Genomic DNA, 16,710 nt, shown 5'->3' with positions numbered 1-16,710 from the left:
TTGTTTGAGGACCCAGGACAGACGTGTACAGTCTAGACTATATAGAACATAGAGAAATATATGAATGCGTTATTATTATTATTATTACTATGATGATTATCATTATTATCAAAGACCAGGGCAGGTTCCTGCTGGAAAGAGTATTAAGAGAACTATAGAACAGATATTTGTAATTCCTTGTATAACCATAAATAGATTAGAATAGAGTAGCATTGTAGTTTTATTACGAACATTATATAAGATACAAGCCTATTTGATAAGCCTATATGATTTGATTTGGTGAGCAGGGTGATGAGAGACATAGACAGAGAAGGAGGGAATATTGGAAATAAAAGGTAGTTTTTAATTAAACATTAGTTTGCCCAGTGAGAGACAAGTCACTTCAGGTCCCTGTGAGAATATGTTCTGTGCCCTGGCTGTTTTCTCTAGCCAGGGCTGGACTGGGAATGTTTCTGAAGTTCAGGACCATTACATTTTATGTCGCCGAGAAAGAGAGAAAGGAAGGGAGAGAGGAGATATATCCTATCTCTATATGTATTAAGATTATCCATTGATATTGATCTGCCTCTTTTTTAATTGCCTTTACGTTTAGTCATTTATTTACATTTAGTCATTTAGCAGACGCTCTTTAGTCATTTAGCAGACGCTCTTTACAACTTGTTCATGCTCCGTCTGGTCTGCTCACCCCTAGATCCTCCTCCTGAATAGTATTGATCGTTTGTCTTCCTTTGTCCCTCTTCCATCCTCATTAAAGGAACACAGGCAGACATGCTCTACCTGTCTCTTCTACTTCCTCCCCTTTTCTCTCACTTCCTCCCCTCTTCTCTCACTTCCTCCCCTCTTCTCTCACTTCCTCCCCTCTTCTCTCACTTCCTCCCCTCTTATCTCACTCCTCCCCTCTTCTCTCACTCCTCCCCTCTTCTCTCACTCCTCCCCTCTTCTCTCACTTCCTCCACTCTTCTCTCACTCCCCCCCTCTTCTCTCACTTCCTCCCCTCTTCTCTCACTCCTCCCCTCTTATCTCACTCCTCCCCTCTTCTCTCACTCCTCCCCACTGTCTTCGCTCATTCTTTCTTGTTCTGTAAAGTCTCTCGCTAAGAACCGTTTGTTCTTGGAGCGTATTTAAGGGAACTGTGCCTAACAGCAGTAACTGAGAACAATTGCTATTATTAATGTTATATTGTTATTATTGTTTAACTAGTATTATTGTAAATTGTAATATCAGTGCTGCTACAATGGAATAATAATGATCATGTCATGTTTTAATGTTTTTTTTTTAATTAATGTATTAATTTTGTTGCACTGGTAGAGATTGATTGTTAACACCCGAGAGATAGGGTTTGTGGAGATGTGAATATCACTGTGTGGGAATCTGTTTGTGGGGTGGCTGATTTCCATGTCATAGTCTACAGCTATTAAATAAATAGAGGTGAAATAGGTGCAAGTGTGCTTTTTGTTTGTAGTATGTGCTACACACACAAACACACACACTCCTGATAACAGTCAAGTAAACTGAAGAATGTTTGTAGAGAAAACCAAACCTAGGACATTCTGTTACTTTTCAAGCTGTACGTATGTGTGTGTGTGTGTGTGTGTGTGTGTGCGTGTGTGTGTGTGTGTGTGTGCGTGCGCGCATCTGTGCCTGCGGACAGGGCCACTGTATGTGTGTGTCATCTTGGATTACCAACAGAGCTAATGCAAAATTCAACAGGCAATCGTGCAATCAATATTTCTCTCCTGTGAGTCATACCACAACAAAGCTGTAAAGGACAAAACTATCTATCTATCCGTCTCACTACATATCGTTTCATATGAACGTTAAGGTTTACTACACAGCGTCTGACCAGATACAACCCCTAAAATTAGGAACATTAACTGGCAAAACCACCTGACGGATTAACAATTGGGACCTTAATGCTGATGAATTATTTGAGTGTTATCCATCACGGTCAGTTCGTTCGATTGAATAATTTATCTAAATGCGGTCCAATTATCTAAAGAATAACAGAAAAACTGCATTTTTCCTGCGAGGTTCAAGACCTCTTCTCCCCTCCTCCGCTCACTGACAGCGTCGGTCGACATTCATTCTTGCAATTATCTGATGTTCTCACAGTTCCGTCTCTTGCCTTGCGGTGTCCATCCACAGACACAGCTGCAGAAGTTCACATATTCACGGTAAGGTTTTGATTCATTAACAACCTTCCGATACTGCGATTAGGCTAATCCGATTGGATCTGGCAGCGGTCTTCTCCAATTACTAATTATTGTTTCCAGAACTAGATAGCCTACGCTACAATTAGTATTCTGTTGGTCAATTATTGATTTATTTGACTAAAATTACGTCGATTTCTATAGTGTTATATGTCATTACTGTCTGCAAACAAAATACCGAATAGAGCAGTAGGCCTATTTTACAATTAACTATAGCTTTCTGAGTGACATACGGACGCGAACCATCACAATCTCTTTAGTGCATCTTCAGGTCAAATCAGTACCCCTTTCACATTTGTATAATCCTATTTCGCAGCACGACAGTCATCATACAGGTGGTAGGGGTGTTTTGGGGTGTCTTATAAAGCATAGAGTTTAAGATTCATATGAATCCCCCATTCACAGTATGACAGTCTTTCTTCCCATGACATGTTGCGAGCGCATAAAGACGCTCAGAACTGAGTCTATCGTCGAGGTTGATCCGTAGTGTATACCTCCCAGAGGTGCCCCATTAGAATACCGTGTACACACCCTGGGGCTGTACCTAGAGAAGTGTTCAAAATGTTCTATAATATTCATGCATCAGTATCACACATGCACGTTTCTCTCTCTAGGAACTAGGATATGTCTGTTTGATCCTTCATGTGTTTATGGTCACACTACAATACGGTCTGCATTATTCCTCTACTGTTTCACTGAGCTGAGTGAGTCGAGCTAGTCTGATGCATGGCTGTGTGCAGCTGGGAAAACTTGACAGTGATTTCATGATGATTCCTGGAGACCTGGTCTAGATTTATATGGACTTGGATCATCATCATCACCACCACCACCACCATTCTCATCGTCACCTAGAATTAAATAGCAGTGCACCTTTACTGTGCTGTGTAAGGTTTCGAATCATCCACAACTAATATATATATATGTGTAGTAGTATGTCTTTACACAGTAATGGTGGGGGTCCAAAGCATCAATATATTTAAATGCTGTTTAATCTCATGAAAATCCCCTCAGCTGTTTCTTTCCCACCTCCACCCCCCCCCCCCCCCCCCCCCTCACCACACACTCTTCTCACTCACCCTGTTCAGTCCTAGACTTTGGAATTCACTGTTGCCATGGCAATGGAATAGAACACGCTCTCTCGCTCTCTCTCTCTCCTCCCGTTCTCTATTGCTTTATCTCTCTCTCTTTCTCTCTCTTTCTCTCTGTTGCTCCATCTCTCTTTCATTCTCTCCCTCTTTGGGAAATGTAGAACCAGCATTCTGATTTATTTTCTTTGGACCTGTCATGAAGAATCTGTTGGGCTGAATAGTTGATTAATATTCTTTTGGTTGTCAGGTTTTTAAGGTAAGATCCTACATAACCACTTGACTCTGTCTCTGTCTTCATCCCCCTTCAATCATTCTCTCTCTCTCTCTCTCTCTCTCTCTCTCTCTCTCTCTCTCTCTCTCTCTCTCTCTCTCTCTCTCTCTCTCTCTCTCTCTCTCTCTCTCTCTAATTGTTCTCTCTCCCTACTCTTTTCTCTCTCTCTCTCTCTCCCTCTCTCTCTCTCTCTCTCTCTCTCTCTCTCTCTCTCTCTCTCTCTTCTCTCTCTCTCTCTCTCTCTCTCTCTGTCTCTCTCTCTCTCTCTCTCTCTCTCTCTTCCCCTCCAGGACTGCTATGGTTATCCTCTGAGAAGGACGACAGCTAGCGGAACCTCACTCACCCAGGGACCTAGCAGAGAGAACGAGGGTGAAGAGAGAGAGAAGGCATACGAATTAAGGGTGAAAAGAAGTGAGGGAGGAAGGAGAGAGATAGGGAGAGAGATAGGGAGAGAGCCAGTCGATGGATGCAGCTTGGAGAGAGGGGACCCCACCACTTTCTCCACTGACGAGGAACAGCTAGCTACAGACAAAAGGCATGGAGGCGAAAGGCAGACACATGCCCCCAGGTAATGAACGCCACACACTAATGCACACATACACACACTCACATACACACGCACAAGCATGAAATGCACACATACAATAATACAACAAAAAGTAACTAACCATACACACACACTTAAACATAGGCATGCTTGAACGGGTGTGCCTCTGAGCGTTGAAAATAATGGTTGTCGATTCAGTTGTGGTAGCTAAGCTTGTGATTCCACAACACATACTGTACTTTGGACTCTGGTGCTGTACCTGTTCTTGGTTGTAAACACTAAGGATATCTTCTACAGTAGGAGTCCTTCCCTATGTGGGGTGTGACTTCTCTCCAGGTTTAGAGACCCAGGTCAAGACTAGGTCAGCATAGCAACGCCTCAGGAACAGAGCATCCTGGTACTGCTGTTGCCTTGGAAACAACCAGTAGACCTAGCAGTTTTCATTCACTCCGGATGCCAGCTTTTCATATTTTCCAAACTTCAGCATCCGGCCTCTGTCATGCAGTGACAGCTCGCCACCCCCCCACCCCCAACCCCCACCCTCACTTGTTTGGTACTTCCTCCTCCCCTCGTCTCCTCCCCTCCCTCCCAGCCATGGTGTGGTGCGAGCGGGGCATCCAGGTTCTGCTCACCACCATGGGGGCCTTCGCGGCCTTCGCCCTGATGACCGTGGCCATCGGCACCGACTACTGGCTCTACGCCCGGGCCTTCATCTGCAACAGCACGGCCAACTCGTCTCAGGAAGACCCCAACAACAAGGACAAGAAAGACCCCGGCGCGCTCACACACTCGGGCCTCTGGAGGATCTGCTGCCTGGAAGGTTCGTCAGACCGGACACCGGGGATGGGGGGAGTGTGTGTGTGTATCTTTGTGTGTGCTTATGTGAGTACCTACATGTGTACGTGCATGCGTCATCCCGCGGGGAGTATTGGGACGACGCTTGATGAGCTACTGGAGCATGAAGTCCTCACACATAATCACACATGGAGACGCATCAGAGCGGACAACGCTGCTTTCCACAGCTGCCGAGCCATGAAACTGCCAGGTAGTGTTCAGTAGCACACTCGGGTAATGTCAAGGAGGACAGGGAGGAGAGAGATGAGTCAGGTCCGCACTGCTTTTCCATTTGCCCACCTGAAAAAGGGGCAGACAGCTTCAACAAGGGACATTACACACTCATACATGCACGCAAACGCACTCACACACAGACGTACCGCCATTTTATATAATGCAGTGTTTTAGACAGGTGCTGGCTCAGCAGGAAAAACCATTATTATGGTGTGCCACTCAACATGATTATTACTGTGTTGATGCTGCTTTTGTCTCCCGAGACAGAAAATGTCTTTTTCCTCAACGGCAGGTTCTACTGTAATGACATGGTGGCAGTATGCTACAACTGTTCAAACAAACTACACTGAATTGGGCTCTCTCTCTCTGTGAAACCCCCCCCCCCCCAAACTAAATCGTGGCTCTCGTTCTCCATCCTCCCATCCACCCTTCTTCTCTGTCTCCCCCCCCCTTCTGTCTCCATCCTTCTGTCCCTCCTTTTCTCTCTGTCCCTCTCTCTCTCTCTCTCTCTCTCTCTCTCTCTCTCTCTCTCTCTCTCTCTCTCTCTCTCTCTCTCTCTCTCTCTCTCTCTCTCTCTCTCTCTCTCTCTCTCTCTCTCTCTCTCTCTCTCTCTCTCTCTCTCTCTGTCTCTCAGGGCTGAAAAGCGGAGTGTGTTCTCAGATCAATCATTTCCCTGATGATGCAGACTACGACCAGGATGCTGCTGAGTACCTGCTGCGTGAGTGAAGAAAAGAGGGATGGAGGGAGAGGGGGGTGGAAGGGTGGATGGGAGAGAGGGATGGAGGGTGAGAAGGATGGAGATAGAGGGGAATAGAGGGAGATATAAAAGAGAGAGATGAGCAAAAAAATGAGTATACTCTGCTGGTAAAATAAACATTACGTAGAACAAAAATTTAAAATCACTGAGTTTAGGACAGACTAGGAGAGGAATGGGAATGAGATGGAGGGACAGAGACACAGAAAAGAGGGGGATGGAGAGATGGAGGGATGAGGGGAGGTGGGCGATTGTCAACACCACTGATTTTGGATTGAAGTGCAAATGCTGAAGAGGAACATTGAAGGGGGCCAGGTGCATGCTGGGTGAGGAGTCTGGGGGCGGCCGCGCCGTGCTCCTTTCAACAGAGCTGTGGAAACAAACCCTCAGAAAAAAAACATGACTGCATCTTGGCATGGGGTTTGAAAATGTCTTAGACACCATTTTAACAGAGAGAGAGGAACCAGTTGTACTTGCGATGGTCGTGATCAAGCGCCTCTTGTCATGTCTTGCCCATGAGAGGGCTGGGATGATTTAGGAGAGCTAAGAGTTGACAATGCATTTATGCAATGTGCTATGTGCCATCCACTTCAGACTTGTTCAGATTAAATGTTCCTACTGAGTAGTTCTGCTTCAGGCCATTTATACCACATCCTGGCCATGTAAGAGAATCCCTTTGATACAGTATCTGTCTGTACACTCAGTATGAGATTTCATGCATCATGATTACATTTCAAATTGCACAGGATATATTCATATAGACAAGGTGATAGGCAGATATGTATCAAGGGTGGCCATGGATAACTGCTATATAAAATGCCACAGTTTTCTAAATGGGACTACTGTACTCGTAGTCAGTCTAATGAGGGTCACTTTTACATATTTCAGGAATCTCTGGAATTTTAGTTTAAATTTCCGGGAAAGAACTGCAGAGCATCTTGAGATGTTCATCTTGAGATGTTTTATTGAGTATCAAAGCACGGTCCCTTTCATAGAAGAGTGAGAGAGGTCATTTAACGTGTCTACCTGCAACTCAGTTGTATTTAACATCTTCTTTTTTCTGTTCAGGCGTAGTTCGGGCCTCGAGCATCTTCCCCATCCTGAGCGCCATCCTGCTCCTGCTGGGCGGGGTGTGTGTTGCTTCCAGCAGCTTCTATAAAAGCAAGAGGAACATCATTTTGGGAGGGGGAATCCTGTTTGTGGCAGCAGGTACTAGTCTGGTCTCCTTCCGGATAGTGTGCTTTCTTTTTTCTTCTCTTATGCCTGTTCCCCTTTTATATGTAAGCTACAGCCAAAGCTCTACCTCCCTCAAGCTCTTGAACTCATTCTTATTCCTTTATTCTTCATCCTTTGATTGAATCACCATCTCACTCACTGTTGTCTCTTTATCTCGGCCTTTTTAATTACCTTACCTTACCTTACCCTCCCTCCCTGCCCCCTCCAGGTCTAAGTAACATAATCGGTGTGATTGTGTACATCTCGGCCGCTCTAAGCGACATCTCTCCTAAGAAGGACGAGGATAAGAAGTGGCACTACTCTTATGGCTGGTCTTTCTACTTTGGCGGCTTGTCCTTCATCCTGGCTGAGATGGTGGGCGTTCTCGCCGTGAACATCTACATCGAGAAGAACAAGGAGCTGCGCTGCCGATCCCGCACCGACCTCTTCAAGACCACCACTCACGCCATGCTCCGCCTCCCCAGCTACCGTTTCCGCCGGCGTTCTCGCTCCAGTTCGCACTCCACCGACCCACCCCACTCGCGCGACGCCTCACCAGTAGGGGGCGCCAAGAGCTTCACCCTGCCGCCCTCTGCTCCGCCGTTCTCCGTGGCCACCCTGCCCAACCCCCACCACACCAGCGGTGGAGGAGGGGGGGATATCTCCATGTACACGCTGACCAGGGACTCCAAGCTGGGGAGTCTGGGAGGAGGAGGTCCCCCTCTGTACGGGACGGTGGATCGGGCCACGCTCTACCAGTTGCACAACTACTTCCCAAAAGATGGTGGCGCGGACAGTGGAGGAGGAGGAGTGATGATGAGCGGCACCCTGCCGTCCCTCTCCAAGTCCAACCTCGCTGCCTCGGCCCAGAATGCACCTGTGTCTGCCGCACCGTTGAATACCTCAACCTCCTCAGGCCCTGCCACCTCTCAGCCGCCCACCTCCACCATGGAGCGTGACAGAGGCATGGCCACGCTCGATAGGCTGACGGCCAAGCGCGACAGAGATAGCAACTCTGACACGTTGAACAGGAGAACCACGCCAGTGTGAACCGCGGATAGAGAGAGTGTGGAGGGGGAAGAGGAGGAGGAGAAAGGCTGACATGGTGGCATGCTAAGCTAAAGCTAACACTTAACAGCTAATCGCATTGTGAAGCCTTCGTACTGCTGCCATAACGATTTAATACGGTGATACAAGCAGTCATAACAACTAGTGTACGTTCATGACAACTGCCTTAACCTGGTCATGACCCACACTATGGCTTTCAGTGCCTAGTTACTTAGTTACCCATTTAACCAATTAGCTAGTTAGCTAGTAGCCATAGTTATCTCCTACACAGTTAAATGCCATATTAGTGATGTACAGTATCTGCCTATGTAATGCTTTTGTTGTTATGACTGCTTCTGACATCCATCTTGCTGAAGGCTGTACGATTACTTCTGTAAAGTGTTACCAAAAAGGGCTGTAGAGTAGGTAAAGTGGACTTGGAAGGAATGAGGGGATAAGGGGATGGGGGGGAGGATGGAAGTAGTGTGAAGTGCAAGCCTCTCTCTTTCGATCCATCTCTATTTCACTCTATTTATCCTATTCTACAGACTAGAAATAATAAATGTATAATTAACAATATTATTGAGTATTAGATTATTTTTCAAACAAACATAATGTCTGTGGTGGTGATCTTTGGGTTGTCTTTCATTCCGAGTGCTTGATCATCGGTTACACAAGATTGTAACTTTCTCTTGACTATTACCAACGTTGCTGTTGTTTTTAACTTATTGTAGTAAACGTTATTGCAGGGTAAAATTTGTACATTTTAGAAATATGATTTTTTGTATTTTTCTATTCCTTTGAAGTTGAGGATTTCAATTGTTTTTGTTCACTCCAAATCTAACGGTATCATGTCAAAAGCATGTGCGCCAATGTGAGTGTGATGTTGAATATACATATTATTAATATTATTACATACTGTTATCACCAATTTACTTTTTGCTGGCTATTGATTTGATTGATATAACCAACGTAGCCTACTCAGTGTTTTCTATGGTTTCTGACCACTAGTGTATTAGACGATAGAATTTATATAAATCCGTTTATTTTCGTGATGGTATACGTAGGTATCCTTAATGTTATTGTTTCCGGTTCGTACTGCGTACCGTTTGTTTGGGCAAGGAGGGCTGAGAGAGCCTGTCAACCTCTGAGAGCAGAAGTATCCTGACACTCACACCGTGACTCCACGCTGTTTCTTAAGTGAGAGGAGTACATTTACAATGGGAAAGCAATACAATATTCTGAACCTCACTGAGAAAAGAACAATAAATATATGAAATAAAGATGATTATATATGAAAATACTTTGTGTTGACTCTGTCATTAAGCACTTCCACAGGGCATACAGAATTGTGACAGAGTACATTTGGGTGGGTAGGTAATTTCAAACTTTATTTGTAGTAGCAACCCGATTACAGTTGACATAACTGGGACAAGCTAACATCGGCTTTTAACCCCCTGCCAAGTGAATTATGTAATGAAAAATAGCTATTTCCAATTTCAAAGCTATTTCCATTCTCCTGATGGTCTTGAGTGATGGGCCAGTAGCAGTGCATTGTGGGACACTTGAACTAAGGGTGCTACAGTATATAGAGCAGAGAATATAGAAAAATGTTCAGGTGTTGCTTGGAATCCTAAATGTTCTAAACAGAACCTTATAGACGTCAAACGGATTCTAATTGATTTCTGTCTTTTTCTTTCTCTCATAAAAAATCATTTGAGTGTACAGTAGGTCAGAGTTCACAGTCGTTCGTCTTGGATGTTAACCTCAGGAGGAACCTGCACAGCAGAGAAGGAGGGGAACAGAACCTAACAGGGTTCCATGACACCACAAGTTCCAGAACACCATGTAGATCCATTAATTAACACAATAACATCTTAATAAGCCCAAATCTCCCCTCCACTGGGAGAATGTCAAGAGGACAGGGCCACTCTGAACCCAGGGGAAATATGGAAGCCTCTAATCTCATTAAAGCTCGTCTGCAGGACGAGGTCTGAGGCGGAGGTTGAGCCAACCTGGATCTAGCGTGATGTGTGATTGAGTTTGGAGTTTTAATTAGCTAGCTCTCTGTGGGGGGTCTAGTTGCTGCGGAGTCTCCCTGTCCCGATAAACACCCCAGAAGGGAGGTAGTTCTGATGGCTTGGGAATGGGGGAACCGGACAGGAAGAGACTGTGACATGAGGGGATGGGGACAGCTGCTGACCCAGGGTGCCATGACAACAAGGTGAGTTATGAGGTGGTAGGGTCAGGCCTCTTGTATTTTGGTAATGTCAGAAGGGGCCCTTTCCTCCTATTACGTCTGATCTACGCCGAGCCACACACACCTACACACACGTATCTTAGATGCTCTAATAGCCATTTTCTCATACACACACAGACACACGTTTGAGATGCCCATTCACATACACACTTGAACACACAAAACTGAGCGTGTCCATTTCAAAACGATTACACAGCTAAATATACAGAGTGGGCTGGGTGTCCAGTGACTGGCGACAGAGGTTCGTGTTTCGTCTGTATCCAAACTGGACGTGTGTGTGTGTGGGGGGGGGGGGGGGGGGCTATGTGTATGGGTGGGTACAGAATGAGGACAAGGGTTAACACACCGGAGATATCCACCGAGGGGGCCTGGCTTTCAGCCCAGTCAACCACCAGATCTAGCATGAGTGACAGAATATGTACTCATAGTATGTGGTGCGGGTGTGTGCGTGTGTAAAGGTGTGTGTGTGGGGATGTCTATAGATTTATAGAGACATTTAATACAGGACTGAGTGACTGCCTGACTCCAGCTGGACAGAGTGTGGTGAGTCAGGCAACTCACTTTAATGGCTCTCCAAAATATGGACTTCTGGTCAAGAACAGAAGAAAACATAATCAGAGCTAAAATCTTTCCCTGTCAAGATTGACATTATTATCATAGGTTGTACATGTGTGAGTCTATCTGTGATCATGTGTATTGTATTATATTGTATGTGTTTGGGAAACACAGCTCGAATCCAGGTTTGTGTTGCTTATCCCTTTCAGCCAGATTTGTCATGGCCTAAATATAGAGGAGAATGTTGCCAACATGTGGGAGAGAGAGAGATAGGGGAGAAAGAGAGGACCAGAGACAGAGCAAGGAGAGAGAGAGAGAGAGAGAGAGAGAGAGAGAGAGAGAGAGAGAGAGAGAGAGAGAGAGAGAGGGAGAGGGAGAGGGTGAGTGCACCATAAAGGGAGAGATTGGATGGAGGTCAAGAAGGTGAAAGATATGTTTCTTCACATTGTGGGACAGATGGAGGATGATGAAAGACAAGAGAAGGAGAAAGGTGTAGGAGAGGAATATCTTATATTCACATTTCATAATAAATATCATGTCAATAATAATAATGAATTACCCTTCAAAAGTGAAAGAGCAACAGTTTGCATTTACACAGGTGAACACATAAAAACACTGAAAATCTCAGTTCCACAATGAGGTTTAGATATATCTTTCTAAAGGTACTATGCTATATTGTGTCCCAGTTCATTGGTGGAATCTCCTGAACGTGTACATTAGGTCACTTATGGTATCTGGGTTGTAGTTATACATAGACATTCTATTTACAAGACCATGAATTGTCAGTGTTATAAACTTGTTTCATAAGACTGATAGATTGATCACAACAATAGTAAATAACCAAAAAAAATGAAAAAAAGTTCAGCAACCTCAGAACATGTCTTTGATTCCTCCAAAACAATTTTGCATCCATTTTCAATGTCATGCTTGGGAGGCTGACAGAACTGAAGTCTTCACATGTGATGTGAGAAGGAACATTAGCGCTAGTAGCCAACACTTTAGAGTCAGCATCTGCACTCAGTTAGCATCAGTCTCACACCTGTCTGCTCAGCTATCCGTGTCAGTATCCCTCCCAAACCTGGGTGCCAATACTAACTGAACCTTACACTTCGTATGAGCTTGAGTCTGCCTGGAGTGTCAGGTGTGTGTGTGTGTGTGTGTGGGGGGGGGGGGGGGGGCGTGAATAGTTAGACAGAGATTGGTTTTATTGTGGCAGATGACAGAAATCTGGCACAGAGGTAGCATTTTAATTGAGGGTGCCTCTTCTACAGAAGTTCTAACTAAGATTTGACAAATTCCTACAGCAATCATCCATGACCCTAAACTAAGCCAGTTGCATGTCATCAGAGTAGGTCAGTTGGTAGTGCTGTACTATACTAAATACTATCCTTGGAACCACTTCTACTAGATTTTTCCTAGGGAAGGTCATTGAAATTCATCCAAATAGTGTGTTGCACTAGCTATTTAAATGCATGAACTGGCGCAGTACAACAACCCAGCCGTAACAAACAACATTCAGGACAAGTGAGTAATCCTGTGTGTACTGTGTAACAGAAGAACAAAGTTATTGCAATTTGTTTGTTATTCAATTGCAATACTTCCTTACGGCCACTAGCTGTTGCTGTCCTGGTGAGGCAGACATCTCTGCCAGGGGCTGTAGGGCAGGGCCAGGAGCAGAAAGAGGGCTCCGCCCAGGATGAGGATGGCTCCAGCACAGCCCATAGAAGACACTGACCAGGACAGCTCGTGGTGCAGGGGGACTGTGTGGTCGCTGGCCAGGAAGGAAAGAACGGACTGATGGAAGACTATGAGAGACAGGAACACCAGGATGCCTGAGAGGAAGAGAAAGGATATGGGATCAAGGGGAAAGATTGTGAGAGAAAGGGATTAAACATCAAGAAAATGCTGATAGAAGAAGATGAGTGAATTGAATACCAGTGTGACTGAAGGAGGGAGGGGTAGGGAGAGAGGGGAAGGGAGAGAGGGAGGGAAGTGGGGAGATGGGGTGGAAAGGAGGGGAAGGTTCATGAGGTACAGCAAGATAAAGAACTAAAGAAGGACAGAAGGGTACAACACTAGGAGCAGGATGAGGGGATGTGGGTGTGAGAAGTTGAGGTCTTTATGAGGAGGTACTGTATGATGGGAGTGTCAGGGATGACCATGTGACCTTTCCTGTTGGCAGGGCCCATCCCTTGCAGACCGGGAGCACATATTACTGTAAGCCCCCCCAAGAGTCTGTGCCAGTCCTGGAGGCAAGCCAGAAGTGTCTAATGATCCTAGTTTCCTTCACCTCGACTGTTAAGTCTCCCAGTGAGGCGACTCTTCCATCCTGAGAGACTGCTGAATGAGTGAATGAGTGAATGAGTGAATGAGTGTGTATAGGGAATGGACGAGATGAGGAATGGTGGTCGGGTGGTTAGTATGATGTATTTATGTTTGCGCACACGTAGGTCACGCAGTCACTCATTGGTCCCCCTTTAGCTCTCATTTTCTCTCTCGCTCTCTCTCATTCTCTTATCTTGCTATCAGTCTCTCTGTCTCGCCACACGATTACACACTCAAAAAAAACAATTATTTGCTGACCGTTGACCTCTGGACTGTTTTGTTGACATGAATACTTCAACCCAAACAAGCTGTCACTAACCTGAAAGGACGAAGCAGAAGGAGGCGGGCTTCAGGAAGAACTGGACCCCCTTGCTGAGAGCCATGGTAACGCAGACTGACCCCATGACCATGAGGAAGAGGCTGAACATGGACAACATGGCCGCCGCAATGTTCAGATCTGGAGAGGAGAGACTACTGTCAGTGACGAGAACACATGGAATGGAGATAAGGAGATAAAGAGAATGTTGTGTCTGTGTACCAGCTTGTCTTCTTGCTTGCATGCGTGCGTGTGTGTGGTGTGTGTGTGGTGTGTGAGTGAGTGGTGTGTGAGTGTGTGTTGGACAATGAAAGTGAAAGGCCAAGGGACAGTGTGACTCACTCTTCACCATTGTCTTCTGAAAAAGCATCTTACTCTCTCCAGTAGTAAAGAACTTGAAGTAGCTGCAGTTCGACTCTTCATAGGGCAGGAGTGAGAAAAGAGGAGGATCAAGAGGACAAAGAAAAGAGAGAAATATTAGAGGAGAGACAAAGCGATACAACAAGACATTGATTGAGTCTGATGTCAGAGTTGTGTTCACATTCGCTTGTAGGAAAGAAATCTTTGAAATACAGCAACTGCTCTGCTGCACACTTTAATTACCCTGCATCAAACACGATCAGTCATGCACATCAATGACAATCCCAAGGTCAATATAAGGTCCTTCCCTGCCTATTAGGTCTGAGTAATCATGTGATCCACTCAGACATACATAAACGATAGAGACATGTGACACTCCTCTCTACTGCCTGTCTGCCCTCTCCAAGCTGAGGAGAGGTAACAGACCTTTATATAGAGCAGCACTACATGACTAGTATGCCAATATGGCTGTCTGTGAATATGTTTGGACCTACCAGCAAAGTGAAATTAAGGTGTGAAAGCTACAATCCATAGGTGTTGCATGCTGTTTTGACTGGAGAACCAGAACCCCCCCTCCCTTACCCAACCCCCCTGGCCCAGGCACAGCCCACCTCCAGACAGGTCGGCTGGACCGCAGCTCTCCCTCTCTGGGTCTATGTCGGCCACCCACAGGGTCCTGGAGCAGCCCTTCCACAGTCCATAGTGGGCCGTCAAACATGTCTGGTTGCCATAGAAACTCTTCGACGGCGATAGTTCCACCCAGAACTCTGTGCCCACACCCAGCACACTCAAAATCACACCCACGATCGCCAGGAAAAACGCCAGCTTGATCTTCCCCTCCTGGTTCTCGCTCATCCCGCCTGTGCCTGATGATGCCGTTGTTCTTCCCCGGCGCTTAGCCCCAACTCCTTTGCGCCCACCCCCAAAACCTGACATTCCAGCCACCCCTCCAGCAGTCCCGCTCCCAGCTGAGCCTGCTGGCCTTCCATCCTCATCTTGAATGAAGAAGGTGGACCACATGAAGGACTTGTTGGGACAGATACACCTGTGTGTTTGTGTGTGTTAAGTGGATGATTTTGTACTGTATAATGTATAATAAATATTATTTTTATAATAAAGTACAGTATTCTGCACTGGACTATTACATATGCTGTCTTATTATGTGCATGTGAGCATGGACACAGGAGAGAAGAGAGATATAAGGGATGTAAGACAGATAAAAGAATGTCAGGCACAGGCAAGGCAAGGCAGATGATGATAGGGACAGGGGAATGGAGAGATTGATGCTGCAGGGGGGAAAGGGAGAGAAAGACGACAGGAAGAGAGTGGGAGGAGTGGAAGAACAGAGTGTATGGGACTAAGAAGGAAGTGGGGGGTAGAAGATGACTCAGTTCATGAAGAAAACTGAAGAAATAGACAATCTATGCCTGGGATTAGCATGCACAAATTGAAAATAGAAGGGGGGGGAAACGATTAGCTGTCATTTAGAAGCGGCAGGTGGTTTGGAAAACGAATATAAGTCGAAAACATTTGTCATTTTTTCAACATTTACATATTTTGTAAAAAGATCAAATTAAATACAACTATTCAAGGGAAGCAGGAGAGAGGATGTGTAGAGTGGTGTGGCAATTCTGGGAGAAAAAGGGAATAAGAGGGAAGAGAGAGAGAAAAACGAATTACTGTGGTGATCAGGCAGATCAGAGGAACGGTAATTCATAAATAGTCAGAAATCTATTGTTATTATTGAAGAACTGTGACTGAACAGCTAACAGTCAGTCAGCTGAATACATCTCCTGTCCTTAAGAAGCTCTTTGAAGATACAGATGCAAAGCTCACACATCCAGACAGACTGTCTGCTAGATTCAATATCTGTTTAAATTGACACTCGGACAATAGTAACGTTTTGGAAATTCGATCAGATCAGATCAAATTGATAGGCATGATTAGACAAAACACACTTTACTGATGAAGCAATAATCCAATATTGTAAGTGCAGGCCAAGATGTACAGCAGAACAAGACGAACATTTATTTTTTACAGTTTGAATGTTTTACTGTTAACCCCAAAGTGATTGTTAAAAGGTAAAAAAGAGTGCATAGGATGGTAGATTGACCGTGTCCTTGTTATTTATAAAAAATCTCAAGTGACAAAAGAAGCGCTGGTGCATGCAGATTTAAATGACAGTGGCTACAACCTGCAATCAGTCTTGAAAATCACACACACAAACCTCCTCAGTATTTTTCTCTCCAACCCCAGGGACATCCAACACAGCTACCTCGCTCCAAAATGTTAACAAATATATTTACAGCCACGGTTTACAAACAGGAAGAAAATAAGAAGCTATAGGCTATAGCAAGAAATACAAATATCCCCACAGTGACTTTTACTGCCACAATTAAAAGATAAGAACAATCTATTTATTTGTCCAGATTGTAAATCAGGCCAAATGTGGACACAAAGCTGGTTTCTGCCAGCCGTGGTGCCTTACTTAACTCATCATGGCCACGACACAAATCACAACAATGATATTAACAAGTTGCTGACCTGTTTTGTGTGTGTGTGGCTCAGTTCGGAGTGAAAGAGGGTGAGGCGAAGGGAGGGAGAGAGAGGTCGAGTGAAAGAGGGTGGGGTGGGTGCAGAGGAAGAGAGGAGGGGAGAGAAGGGGAGGGGAAAGGGGAGGGGGCCAAAATGCTC

General features: G+C 45.3%; 2 protein-coding genes across 6 annotated transcripts; one reads left to right on the top strand and one right to left on the bottom strand.

The window, feature by feature from the left end:
• The first annotated feature begins 2,308 nt into the window (after nucleotides 1-2,308).
• LOC136961762 (voltage-dependent calcium channel gamma-4 subunit-like) lies at nucleotides 2,309-8,203 on the top strand. Of its 3 annotated transcripts, XM_067255178.1 has the most exons (6): nucleotides 4,107-4,137; nucleotides 4,545-4,562; nucleotides 4,700-4,936; nucleotides 5,819-5,902; nucleotides 7,007-7,147; nucleotides 7,383-8,203. In XM_067255178.1, exons 1-6 carry the CDS (start codon nucleotides 4,107-4,109, stop codon nucleotides 8,201-8,203), a joined length of 1,332 nt encoding a protein of 443 aa, XP_067111279.1. The 3 variants fall into 3 exon arrangements, with proteins under 3 accessions (XP_067111281.1, XP_067111279.1, XP_067111280.1); XM_067255180.1 differs by lacking the exons at nucleotides 4,107-4,137; nucleotides 4,545-4,562 and adding an exon at nucleotides 2,309-2,342 and having other exon boundaries at nucleotides 4,691-4,936; XM_067255179.1 differs by lacking the exon at nucleotides 4,545-4,562 and having other exon boundaries at nucleotides 4,709-4,936.
• Nucleotides 6,971-16,595, bottom strand: cacng6a (calcium channel, voltage-dependent, gamma subunit 6a). 3 transcript variants are annotated; one of them, XM_067255187.1, is made up of 6 exons: nucleotides 16,244-16,526; nucleotides 14,628-15,647; nucleotides 13,999-14,073; nucleotides 13,660-13,797; nucleotides 12,622-12,847; nucleotides 6,971-7,091 (listed from the first exon to the last, which is right to left on the bottom strand). In XM_067255187.1, exons 2-5 carry the CDS (start codon nucleotides 15,034-15,036, stop codon nucleotides 12,627-12,629), a joined length of 843 nt encoding a protein of 280 aa, XP_067111288.1. In that variant the 5' UTR covers nucleotides 15,037-15,647; nucleotides 16,244-16,526; the 3' UTR covers nucleotides 6,971-7,091; nucleotides 12,622-12,626. The 3 variants fall into 3 exon arrangements, with proteins under 3 accessions (XP_067111288.1, XP_067111286.1, XP_067111285.1); XM_067255185.1 differs by lacking the exons at nucleotides 6,971-7,091; nucleotides 16,244-16,526 and adding an exon at nucleotides 16,561-16,595 and having other exon boundaries at nucleotides 11,512-12,847; XM_067255184.1 differs by lacking the exon at nucleotides 6,971-7,091 and having other exon boundaries at nucleotides 11,512-12,847.
• Nucleotides 16,596-16,710: the final 115 nt, after the last annotated feature.

This window comes from Osmerus mordax, chromosome 18 (assembly GCF_038355195.1).
Source record: "Osmerus mordax isolate fOsmMor3 chromosome 18, fOsmMor3.pri, whole genome shotgun sequence".
NCBI classification, from domain to species: Eukaryota; Metazoa; Chordata; class Actinopteri; order Osmeriformes; family Osmeridae; genus Osmerus; species Osmerus mordax.
The sequence above is the reverse complement of the archived record's forward strand: the minus strand, read 5'-3'. Positions and strand labels throughout refer to the sequence as shown.